The sequence below is a fragment of the Neopelma chrysocephalum genome, unplaced genomic scaffold, assembly GCF_003984885.1.
Source record: "Neopelma chrysocephalum unplaced genomic scaffold, ASM398488v2 Primary Assembly neopelma1_184904, whole genome shotgun sequence".
Classification (NCBI taxonomy): Eukaryota; Metazoa; Chordata; class Aves; order Passeriformes; family Pipridae; genus Neopelma; species Neopelma chrysocephalum.
The window spans coordinates 27585-40225 of NW_020938587.1; the positions used below are offsets into that span (position 1 = coordinate 27585).

General features: G+C 53.8%; 1 protein-coding gene across 1 annotated transcript; it reads right to left on the minus strand.

Annotated features, from left to right (window-relative positions):
* Positions 1-2827: 2827 nt before the first annotated feature.
* On the minus strand, positions 2828-12298 carry LOC113962745 (V-type proton ATPase subunit B). The gene is made up of 14 exons (XM_027673490.1): positions 12190-12298; positions 10028-10083; positions 9281-9379; positions 8620-8713; positions 8451-8528; positions 7859-7998; positions 7634-7735; positions 7030-7127; positions 6732-6855; positions 5998-6148; positions 5302-5384; positions 5106-5210; positions 4425-4554; positions 2828-4331 (listed from the first exon to the last, which is right to left on the minus strand). Exons 1-14 carry the CDS (start codon positions 12296-12298, stop codon positions 4189-4191), a joined length of 1512 nt encoding a protein of 503 aa, XP_027529291.1. The 3' UTR covers positions 2828-4188.
* Positions 12299-12641: the final 343 nt, after the last annotated feature.

Below are 12641 nucleotides of genomic sequence, written 5' to 3' on the forward strand. Positions count from 1 at the left end.
GCGTCCCTGAGGGCACAAACCCCCAAGGAATTCTTAGGAATGCTCAGGGAAGCCAGCCTGGGGACCCTGGGCTGCTTCTCCCCTTTCCAACCAAACCCCTCCTGAAGCTGCTGCTGAGGACGAGCTGTGCCCTCCCCAAGGTCGGGCTGGGAGCATCCTCAGCCCCAGGCACCAGCGGGTCCTTCGGGGCTGTTGGTCCGTGTCAGGATGCTGGGAGAGCACAAGGAAGGCTGGGAGAGCACAAGGAAGGCTGGGAGGGCACAAGGAAGGCTGGGAAGTGGAGCACAGACGTGCTGGTCCCCGCTGCGACCGCGCTGCTTCGCTGCCAGGAGGAGACACGGCCAAGGAAGGAGCAGCAAGCCCCGATAATCCCGGGGCAAAGCCGTGCCCTCGGGACACCCAGGTGGATGGCATCGGACCGTGCCGGGGCTCCAGGGCTGAGGAGGCACCTGAGGGGCACGGTTGGCTAAAGTTTTAGGGGCGAACAGGAGAACCAGCCCAGCTCGGGCATCTCCCCCCCGTCAGCGGGGTCCCCGCGCTCTGGGTGAGCTCAGCTCCAGCTGCCCGAGCGCCAACCGCCCTCGCACAGAAGGAGTGTGAATTGTTGGACTTAATCAGCGGATGCAAATCAGCCTCAAGACGGAGAAAAGCTGATTTGCATCTTCTTTAAACGCCCCGGTGCCACCGCACCAGTGTCTGGGGAGGGGGGAGGCAGAGTCAGACCTAAAATCTCCGCAGCGCCAAGCCCGGGGTTGGCTTTGAAAGAGCAATTAAACCCCGGCACCTCGCGCTCGGGGGCGAAGCTGCTTTTGATGTGCAAATGACCCGCGGCAGCTCTGCCCACCAGCCTGTTCCCCGGCCCCGCATCTGCCACCCCGACCGACCCCCGGGGGCACGGGGGGGACCTGCCCCGGGGTTCGCCCCCTCCCTCCGCTCCTCCACGGGCTGACAGCTGGCGTGTGCTCCTGCGGGGACCGCCTGACACCCGCTGGAGAGGGGGGATAAGACCCCCCCCGGGCAGCCCCTCATTAGTCATTATGGAATAAATAAAATAATAAAAAAAAGGAATAAAAATAGCAAACAGCGCGTAAATGCAGCGAGGCAGCAGCTGGGAGAGCAGCACGTCCCCGTCCCCCCCCCTCTCCCCGAGCCTGGTACCTGCTGGCTCCTGCCGGGAAGGGTCGGGCTGTTCCTTTGGCACCCGGCTCAGAGCCGTGTCTGGAGCTCTCAGGGCGCTGCCAGGGCTGGTGCCACGCAGAGGGGGCACCCCCTGACCTGCCCCCAGAGCCCTGTGGTCCCCCCCGAGGGGTCCTGCTCCCACCTCGGGGCTAAAATCGCTGTGCTCGAGCCCCCAGACCTGGGGGGAGACAGGTGCTTTTGTCGTTCCCATGCCAGGCTCGGGCTGTTCCCTGCCTGGGACAGGGGCTGGTCCTCACCTGGGAAGCTGCTGAGAGCGCGGGGTGATGTCCAGGGAAGGGGCTGGAGCAGCAGGAGCAGCTGAGGGAGCTGGGGGGGCTCAGCCTGGAGAAAAGGAGGCTCAGGGGGGACCTTCTGGCTCTGCAACCCCCTGACAGGAGGGGGGAGCTGCCAGGGAACAAGGGACAGGAGGAGAGGGAACGGCCTCAAGCTGTGCCAGGGGAGGGTCAGGTTGGACATCAGGAGGAATTTCTCCCTGGAAAGGGTTGGTTAAACATTGGAACTGCCCGGGGAGGTTTGGAGTGCCCACCCCTGGAGGTGCCCAGGGAAGGCCTGGCTGTGGCACTCAGAGCTCTGGGCTGGGGGACGAGGTGGGGATGGGGCACAGGGGGGACTCTGTGGCCTCAGAGGGCTTTTCCCCCCTGGATGACTCTGTGGTGCTGTTTTCTCCAGCCAGGAGGTTCCTGCTGTCTTTGAGTCTCCAGAGCTGAAGAGCTGCAATGTCTCATTCCTTCCCCTTTGCTCCCACCAGATGCAGAGCAGTGCAGTTTAACTGCCGTGGATATTCTTATCCTTGCAGAATTCCCTTTGCTCTGTGACACACACACACATTCCAGGAGCCCTGTTATCCATGCAGGCATCCCAGGAGAGGCACCTTCCTGCTCACACACCCTTGGGAATGTTTGTTCAACCTTTGTCCCCAAGCTCTGTCACCTGCTGAGGGACCTCAGGAATTCACTGGACTGTGGAATTTCTCCCCTGGCTCAGTTTTCAGAGCCTGTGTCCCTGAGCCCCAGCTCCTGGTTATTCCTATCCCTGAGCACAGGCTCTCCCTGGAGACAGAGACTGTCACTGAAGGGGAAAATAGGTAGAAAAGCCAAAAACACTTGTCCCAGCCAGTCCCTGCTCTAGTGGAAGGTGTCCCTGCCCATGGCAGGAGATGATCTTTAAGGTTTCTTCCCACCCAAACCATTCTGGGAATTCAGAGGTGCTGGCACTGGAATTTAAGCAGCCTGGCTGCAGGAACACCTGAACAACCCCCCCAGTGCTGACCACACCCAAACCCCAAAGCAAATTTAACGCCCAGAACTCATTGTCCAGGAGTTTAATGTTTCCAAGCCTCCTCAAGCACAAACTACCCCTGGAGAGGGATGTGGGAACAGGGGGATCACATTCCCTGCACATTCCTGCAAAGCCTTTCCCCGTGACTGCACCACCCCCCAACTCCACACAGCACTGGGGGCTGAGGCTGAAGGTCAGATCCTCCTCCTCAGCAGGGAATCCTCAGCTCAGGGAATAACGAGGGGGTGGCTCAGGGCCCTCCCTGCCCACTGAAGTGGTTCCATTCCCATTCCCAGGGGACATCCCAGCCCCTGCTGAACCACCAGAGAACCACAGGAGCCTTCCATTTTCTTCAACACCTTCCATATTTAATTTATTTAGATATTCTCTACATTAAAGTATTTTCATGCCAACACTTCCAACCTCCCACCCCGACCTCGAGAAAAGAAAAAAAAGAAAAAAAAGAGAGACTTGACACAGCTTTGGGTGGAATGCACCGGAATAGAGTCGCTGCTGCAGCCACAGAGAACACAGAACTGGGGAGAGCTGCACATGGAGACGTCAGGGAGCTGGAATTAGCACACTCTGGCAGCCCAGGCGTGTTCACACCTCCCCAGACGGGCACCGAAGGCGTTCAGAGAGGTGCAACATGCCTCGGTGAGCCAGACCAGAGCTCAGACTCATGTGAAGCCTGGGAAAAAAGCATGGAAGTCTGCCAGCAGCAGGGCCTGGAGCCTCGTCTGAACCTGCTGGAAAAAGAACAGCACGGAATTGCCTGGCCAAGATTGCAGGGTTTGGGAATGCTGAGCTCAGGGCCAGGCAAATCCGGGCCTGGAGTGCAAACCACAACAGCTTCAGACACAGCACGGGCCCAGCACACCCAGAGCAGCATTCAAAATATCCTTTCTGACACTAAAAGCTGTTTGGTTTGGGTTTTTTTCCCCTCCTGTTGCATCATTTAGTGCAGGACATTCTGTAAAAGCTGAGCTCCCACCTGTGTCAGGTTTAAGGTGGGTTTTCTCACCCCTCAGAATCCCCTTCAGCAGCAGCACAAAGCCTTGAATTACCAGCAGTTGATTCTGAGCTCAGAATCACTTGAGCTGCTGGTTTGTGTCCCTGGCACTTCCAGAATTCAAAGAAAAAAGGGTTAAGTAGGAAACTTAGTCTGCAAACTTCAATTTAAGACCTTTAATTCAGTAATTCTGCTACTTCCAGGTAGCAACTCACTGGCCTGTGTCCTCTGAGAGACCCTTTGCTGGTGGAAAAGCCCCCAGCATTTGCCTCCTCGTGTCCTCAGTTCGCACAAACCTTTCAGAACCTTAAGCCACGGCTCAAAACTTGCATTTTCCAGACAGGAATGTTGTCATGCAAGTCACATCTGCTCTTTCATGCTGCCCTAAACCACAGTTTGCAAGCGAATATTTGCAGTTTCTGGTGATCCTCAGACAACTCCCCTGAAATGCCCACAAAAGGTTCAGCTCAGGAAAAAACCCAAACCTCGTGGTGGCTATTGCACATGTGTAAGAGCTGGCCTAAGTGTTCTCCTGGAGAAGGGATATTTTAAAAGCTGGTCTCGGTGGACATGGGAACACTGGCACAAAAGTGTCACCTACTCCTGGCTTTGAATCCTAAAAGGGCGACGAGTAAACACCAACACATGGGGACAGAAACCAAACCAGCACCTCACAGAGCAGGGCAGGGGGAGCAGGGTTAGTGCTTTGCAGTGGAATCCCGGGGGTAGAACTCGGCCAGCGTTGTCTGGGGGATCCTCTTGAGCATCTCCTTGGGGAAGATACGCAGGAGCTGCCAGCCGATGTCCAGGGTCTCGTACACCGTGCGGTTCTCGTAGGGACCTGCAGGAACAGCCACATGGGCAATGAGGGGGCTGGGAAAGGAGCCCTTGAGGTGCTGATGCCCCACTGGGACGTGCTGGGACACTCACTCACCCTGAGCAATGAAGTTCTTCTCGAACTTCTGCAGGAACTCCAGGTAGAGCAGGTCGTCGGAGGTGAGAGCTTCCTCCCCGACCACGGCCTTCATGGCCTGCACGTCCTTCCCGATGGCGTAGCAGGCGTACTGGGGGGACAGGAAGGGATCCAAAGGGTCTGAACATCACCAGTCCCACCCCTGCCATGGGCAGGGACACCTTCCACTAGCCCAGCCTGCTCCAACCTGGCCTCGGACACTTCCAGGGATGGGGCAGCCACAGCTTCTCTGGGGATTCCAGCCCAGCCCCTCCCCAACCTCATAGGGAGGAATTCCTTCCCAATATCCCATCTAACCCTGCCCTCTGGCAGTGTGAAGCCATTCCCCCTTGTCCTGTCCCTCCATCCCTTGTCCCCAGTCCCTCTCCAGCTCTCCTGGAGTCCCTTCAGGCACTGGAATCCTTGGAGCCTTCACTTCTCCAAGTGAACACCCCCAGCTCTCCCAGCAGAGCTTCCATCCCTCTCATCATCTTCATGGCCCATCATCCACATAACTTCTGTTCCAACTCCAAGGGTCTCCCTAAACACCCAGTCAGTGCCTCAAAGCAGCCTCAGGGATGTTCTGGATCACAACTGCTTGGTATGTTCTTTACAGGTGGATTTGGAACCTGGCTCTGCTCTCCCAGGGAGGTTTTTACCCACCAGCTGGTTGGACACATCTGCATGATCCTTCCTGGTCATTCCCTCCCCGATAGCTGACTTCATCAGTCGAGACAAGGAGGGCAGGACGTTGATGGGTGGGTAAATCTGGGGGAGAAACATCCAGGAATTAACAGGAATACTTAAAAAAAACCCCACAGAATAATCTTAAATACCCCCTAAGTGTTGCAGCACACACCTGTCTGTTATGCAGCTGCCTGTCCACGTAGATCTGTCCCTCAGTGATGTACCCAGTCAGGTCAGGGATAGGATGAGTAATATCTGTGGGGGGGAAAAAAAAAAAATGGTTTGACAGTTTTCAGCCCTTTTATATCCATTTTAGCACTGATGCAGCAGCTTTTTGCCGTTAGGTGACTTCTAAAGCACAAAGCCATCAATGATTCCCTCCATTTATCCCTAAGTGCTCTTGGATCGGGGCAAAGCATTTATCAGCACCACAGAGAAAGCAGCCAAAAGCTGCAGTGTTCCAGAGGAAAGCTGAAGGCCCAGGGCAGCTCACTCACCGTCACTGGGCATGGTGAGGATGGGGATCTGCTCATTTAATTTTGAATTTGAATTTTGAAACAATGGGAATTGTTTCACTGCCCATTGAAAAATAACCCTCATGTGGTGAGATCCCAAGTTTCCACCCTCATTAGTTAAATGCCACTGCATTTTTAACCAATCCCTCATCTGGCAGAGGGAGGAGAAGCAGATGTCTTTGTGGATCCTGTCACTGCAGGAGAGGTGGTGGCGGGAAAGCAAGTTCATGGAATTGACTGGCTTTTAAAAAACCGAATACAAACTGTCTTTCTTTAATAGAAATATGTACCTGACCCACCAGACCCAGCCAGTGTGCTGGCTGAAGGAGCCCTGCCCAGGGCAGCTCACTCACCGTCGTTGGGCATGGTGAGGATGGGGATCTGGGTGATGGAGCCGTTCCTGCCCTCCACGCGCCCGGCACGCTCGTAGATGGTGGCCAGGTCTGTGTACATGTACCCTGGGAAGCCCCGGCGCCCAGGAACCTCCTCCCGGGCTGCTGACACCTGGGGAACGCCACAGAAACATTCCCAGGAAGTCAGGTCACCCCCTCTGGAGCTGCTGTCTGCCCAGATTTAGCTGCACTAGTCACTTGAGGTACCCCATCCTGTGAAATGCAGCCACACAAACCCCTCCGAGTCCCCACAAACAAACCTCTCTGAGTCCCCACGACCCTTTTGATAAGATAAGATGCCAAGGCAAAACCAAAATGATGGTATCAGACTGCTAATTCATGGAATCATGGAATGGTTTGGGTTGGAAGGGACCTTAAAAGATCACCCAGTTCCACCCCCTGCCACGGGCAGGGACACCTTCCACGGGCAGCTACACCTTCCACTGGACCAGGCTGCTCAGAGTTCCATCCAGCCTGGCCTTGGACACTTCCAGGGATGGAATTGCCACCAGTCCATGAAATTTAGCTCTGACATCCCACTGAACACAAGCACTCACCGAAAACCTCCCTGGCTATGAATGTTAACTGCAACAGCCCCAGTAGAAGTTTGGATTCTCACTTTCCACCACAAACCCCGGCTGCCAACGCCATGCTCGTTAATGAACAGGGTAATTAACACCCTAATGGCCACGTACCTCCCGCAGGGCCTCAGCATAGGAGCTCATGTCTGTCAGGATGACCAGCACGTGCTTCTCACACTGGTAAGCCAAGAACTCTGCAGTGGTCAGGGCCAGCCGGGGGGTGATGATGCGCTCGATGCTGCGACACAACGCGGCGTGAGCCGGGGTTTAGGGATGGCAAGGGACGGTTTGGGAGCTCCAAACAGCTCAAAAATCTGCTGCTGCACCCACTGGAGCACCAGCATAGCTCCAGCTCCCCACAGGGTTTGGTTTTGCCAGTGTTTTCCCACCCAGCAGGGTTGTAGCTACTCACGTTGGGTCGTTGGCCAAGTTGAGGAACAGGCACACGTTGTCCATGGAGCCGTTCTCCTCGAAGTCTGATTTGAAGAACCGAGCAGTCTCCATGTTCACCTAAACCACAGCAGGGAGGCATCACTTCCACGTTCCAGCTTAGGATATTCTGCATCACATTAAAGTCTGAGATCCTCGTTAATCATCCATAACAAGGCTCTCCACCATGGAGGCTCCTCTACATTCCCAGAGTGAGTAACTTCTAGAATTCCAGGCTGCAGATCAAGTTCAAGATACTTTATCCTGATCAGACACACTCTGTTGGAGTCATGGAATGGTTTGGGTTGGAAGGGACCTCAAAGCCCATCCAGTCCCACCCCCTGCCATGGGCAGGGACACCTTCCATTAGCCCAGGTTGCTCCAACCTGGCCTTGGACACCTCCAGGGATGGGGCAGCCACAGCTCCTCTGGCCAACCTGTGCCAGGGCCAAACAGGGTTCAGCACTCCTGCCCTTTGGGATTTTCAGCCATTCAGCCTCTAGTTGCATACACATAAAACCTTCTTACAGTACTTCAGCTGCTCTCAGAATTCCCAGTTCTCTCTCCCTCCAGCTCCATGGACTCACCCCCATAGCAGCAAACACGATGGCAAAGTTCTCCTCGCTGTAGTCCATCACATCTTTGGATTTCTTCACCAAGCCAGCCTGGCGACAGATCTGAGCTGCAATCTGGGGAGAAAACATTCCAGTCTTTGTACCTGATGCTGCTGCACAGCCCAGAACTTCCATTTTATTGATTTTTAACCCCAGTGAAACACAAGGAAACAGTTCAGAGAGGCTCTGAGTGCTCACCTCGTTGTGGGGCAGCCCAGCAGCTGAGAAGATGGGGATTTTCTGGCCCCTGGCAATACTGTTCATGCCATCTATGGCTGAAATCCCAGTCTGGATCATTTCTTCGGGGTAGATTCGACACTGGGGGTTGATGGGCTGACCTGTTGTGTTTTTTTAAGAGAACATGTTATTCCCTGTACGTGTTTGAAGCTTTATTAAACAACTGCTCAAGAGGTATCAACTCCACTGTGAGGCCAACAAATCACACCTGAGGTTTCCAGAGCCAAGGCTCTGGAATTCTGTGGTCATGTCACTGATAAGAATGATTCACAGAAAACCCTGCCAGTTACCAGTGAATCACCTCTGGAGCCTGTACAATTAAGAGTCTACAAATAATAAAGAACAGTCTCCAAGCACTGCAGAAAATGGCTCTTTTCTGCTACCTTGTGCAACTTGATTTGAGTTTGATGCCACACATAATTAAAAATAAGATTAAGCTCCTCCTAAGTTAGATTCTGTGTTCTAACCCAAATCTACTGTAACATTCAGAAAACAGAAACACCAGATTTGTCTCAACTCCCCATCAGAAATGGATTAAGAGCATAGAACATACCCATAATGTCCAGGAAATCTTCAGCCAAGACAATGGGGCCTCTGTCTATAGGTTTTCCTGATCCATTGAACACTCTGCCTGTAAGAAACAGCAATGAAAATGTAAATTACTGTGACAATAAGTTCCCAGGGGATAGATCTGCCCACCCCTCAAAGCACTGTGCCCTCACCAAGCATGTCCTCCGAGACCGGGGTCCGCAGGATGTCCCCGGTGAACTCACAGGAGGTTTTCTTGGCATCAATCCCTGAAGTGCCTTCAAATACCTGCAAATATGGCAGAAAAAGGTCAATAAAAACACAGGAAAAGGGTGTTGTGCTTCACAAAATAACACCTGAGTGCTGCCTCACAGCAGGAGCCCCTGCTCTGCAAAGGGCTGCACAAAACATCAAAAACCCCCCACTTTTAACAAAATTCATGAATTACATCAACAAAGTTGGAGCCACTTCTTTGATCTCAAATGTTTCCCTTTGCCAACAGGGTAAAGTTCTTCAGATAAGAAGAATATTAACAAGAAACAGCTCTTTAGAGGAAATACAGCAGCCACAGCGGAGTGGCTGATCCTGAACCTAATACTGGAAATTACAGTGGATTCCTTTAATCCAGCAGCAAAGAAATCCATGGGGGATGCAAATAAAAATGTCCCTGTGCTCCAGTTTGCAGTCTCTTCAAGTTATTCATCCCACTGGCACTTGGAATAAGTAGGTGATTTATTTCTTTTTCATTTCTGGTGCTAAAAGAACAAATCTCAGGACAGATTTGATTCTGTTCAGACACACCCTGATTAATAAAATACTAATAAAATATGCAACAAGAGACACTCCTGTTGATACCTGAACCACAGCTTTGGAGCCACTGACTTCCAGGACCTGCCCACTCCTCCTTGTGCCATCAGGAAGGGTCAGGTGGACGATCTCTGCGTACCTGGGGAACTGAGGGGGAGCAAACAGAGGGTGGAAAACATCAAAATCCCACAGTCAAGAAACAAAAGCTGCCAGTTTAAAGCAAGCTTAAGCCTAGAAACTACTCAATTTTTTAAGAATAATTTTATCATCAGAACAAAACTCATTCCAAGCACATTAAATCTCTGGGGCTAAAGCGATTTTTACATGAATATACAGTGTTTGCAGAGTGGCAGAATCAGTTCTGAACACCCAAGTAGCCCTGAAACGGTGACAGAAAGCCCCAGGGCAGCATCTGACAGGAGAAAAACCTGCAGCAGTTGTTTGCCATTTGAAAACAAGCCAGAACCGTTCAGAGTTTCCTTTCACAGAGCACTTATTTGGAAACAGAAAGGTCAGGAGCAAAGCAAACAGGTGGATTTCAGCATTAAAGTTTAAAACAACATTCTGGGGGTTTTGGTTAAAACTGAGACACTGTTTCCTTTCTTTCCCCAGCAGCCTCAAGAGCTCTGCCTTTCCTCCAGGGCACGGACACCCCTCCCCAGTTCTCAGCAGCCAGAAAGGGATTAAAATTGCTCTGTGGACACAAGAATTTCCCAACAGTCTGCATTTAACCTGCCCCAGCTTTGCTTGGAAATTGTCCCTTAAAAAAAGCTTGGTTAAGATCCGAGTTTTTACCTTGACTTGATCCAGGATAACCAGGGGCCCGTTCACACCCGAGACAGTTTTATAGGCTGGAAAAATAAAGCCACAAGTCAGGTGGTGCTTCCTTAGAAACATCCTAGATCAAGTTTTCCCAGTTCCATGTTTATCACCAGGCTCAGGTTTGCAGTTGTGGGGCTCCATTTCTGTGTTTATAATGAACTCTTCCAGAAGGATTAGATACAGAATTGTGTGTCCAGCATTTCCTGCTGCTTCCTGCAAATCCCCCCCGAGGTGACCTTAAAATTCTGCTTGGTTTTTGTCTGTCATAAAAATTCACTACAAATCTACATCCAGGGATAAAATTAGGCTGGAGCAACCTGGGATAGTGGAAGGTGTCCTTGGCCATGGCAGGGGTGGGATTGGATGGGCTTTGAGGTCCCTTCCAGCCCAAAGCATTCCACGATTTTTTTAATTCAGCTGAGGATATTCCATGATTTTGCAGAGCCCGGGGGGAAAGCTATGAAAAGGCAGCAAGCCCTGCTCCAAGGATGCACCCCCAAGGATCCAGGGATGGGCACACGGCAGGACCCAGGGACGGGCACACGGCAGGACCCAGGGACATACAGCCCCCAGGATCCAGGGACATACAGCCCCCAGGATCCAGGGACATACAGCCCCCAGGATCCAGGGACATACAGCCCCCAGGATCCAGGGACATACAGCCCCCAGGATCCAGCTGGAGCCCAGCACCACTTGACCCACAGATACAAGAACTATTGAGTCAGAGCCCTCTGAGGGTCACGAGGTGCAGTGACCACAAGTGTGACAGTTCCCCACTGCTCCTGGGAGAGGGAAATGAGCCACTGGAGCCACCAGATCACACATTCCACCAGCTCCAGGGAAGCATCCAGGGCCCTTCCAGCCTGGCACCTCCCCAGGCCGTGTGTGCACCATCAACAAGGTGCTGTTTACACTGCAATAAACACCCTGAATGTTGCAATGTGATATCTTAACAGGCAACAATCGAACTGAGGGGAGCTCAGGGCAGGAGCTGGGCCAGGGACTGAACTCCAGTTCCTCAGTTTTACTCCTAAAATCCTCCTGAACACCCCGAGACAAAACACGTGTCCCTTAATGAGAAGCAGCAGCTGAGCTGCTCCTGCCACCTGAGCAGGGAGGGATCACCCAGACACCATCCACGAGGGCTCTGCTCACACTCCCAGCGTTTGCAGCCCACAAGGCATGGAAAACATGACCCTGAGTGGAGCATTTCATCCCATGACTGCCTCGTGAGCTCTCCTTCCTCAATCCGCCCCACAGGGCTCTCAGTCCCTGCTCTGTCCATGGGAAAACACTTCCCTGGTATCCAGCAGGATCACTCAGCACCAATCTCCCAAGAAAGCAGCTCAACACCTGCTCCAAATTCCCCTTTCCATTCTGATCAACCAGTTCCACAATGAACCAAAAGCTACTTGAAATATTTTCCGTACCCTGCTTGATATCAGTTCAGGCCAAAGCCAGAATGGAAAAACCTGGATAGAACATGGAGTCACCTTGGCTCCAACCTTAACAGAAGGCTCCAAAGCCTTGGGGGAGGCTGGAATTGCAAAGATTGGCTTCCCAACCTGGGTGACATTTCCAGGGGATCCATCACCGAGCAGCTCCTGGGCACTCCCCCCGCAGGTCCTGGTGCCATTCAGGGCACCGGTGGAGTCACTGCCAGGAAAAACACCCCTTCTCACAGCCCAGCAGCGAGGGGATTTTTACGAGGTTCCCGCATTTCCCCTTTTTCACCGGATTTCTCAACTCAGCGTTGAAGGAGCAGCCCCCGCCGCACCCGCACCATCCACAGCCACTTCCCGTTCCTGCTGCCAACGCCGGGTTCCCAGGAAGGCCCGGGAGCGGCCCGCGTTCCCCGGGAGCGGCCCGTGTTCCCCGGGAGCCCGCTTTGGGGCAGGAGACGGTGATTAATTAATACCAATTAACAGCCCCAGTGCAGCCGGACCCCGGCCCGCCGCCCTCGGGGAGCGCTGCGGGGAAGGCGCAGGGAACCCCAGACCGCTCTGAAGGGCCCGGGCCCAGCCGGTCCCGCCGAGGGGCGCGGGGCTGCGGCCCGGGCTGTGCGCGGCCGCCGAGCGGGGCCGATCCCCCTCCCCCGCGACCGCCCCGCGTTGTCCCGGTGCCCCCGCACTCACTGAGGCGCGGCTGGGACAGGAAGTCTCGGGTGAGGGCCGCCGCCTGCTCGCGGGGCCCGCCGGGCCCGGCGCCGTTCACGGCCCCGCGCAGCGCCCGCACCGCCGCCATCTTGGACCGCGACCGCAGCGCCGCGACTGCGCAGGCGCGTTATAGCGCGGGACGGACCACGCCCACCGCGGAGGGACACGCCCACCGCGGGGACACGCCCACTTACACAGGCCACGCCCACCGGAGCTGACCCGGGTGCTGGGGGGGGAATTGAATGGGAATGGGGAAAGGAAAAGGGAAGGGAGAGGGAAAGAGGGAAAGGGAAAGGTAAGAGGAAAGACGGAAAGGGAAAGAAGAAGGAATAGGAGAAAGGATAGGAAAAGAAAAAAGAAAAGAAGAAAGAAGGAAAAAAGGAAAAAAGGAAAGGAAAGGAAAGGAAAGGAAAGGAAAGGAAAGGAAAGGA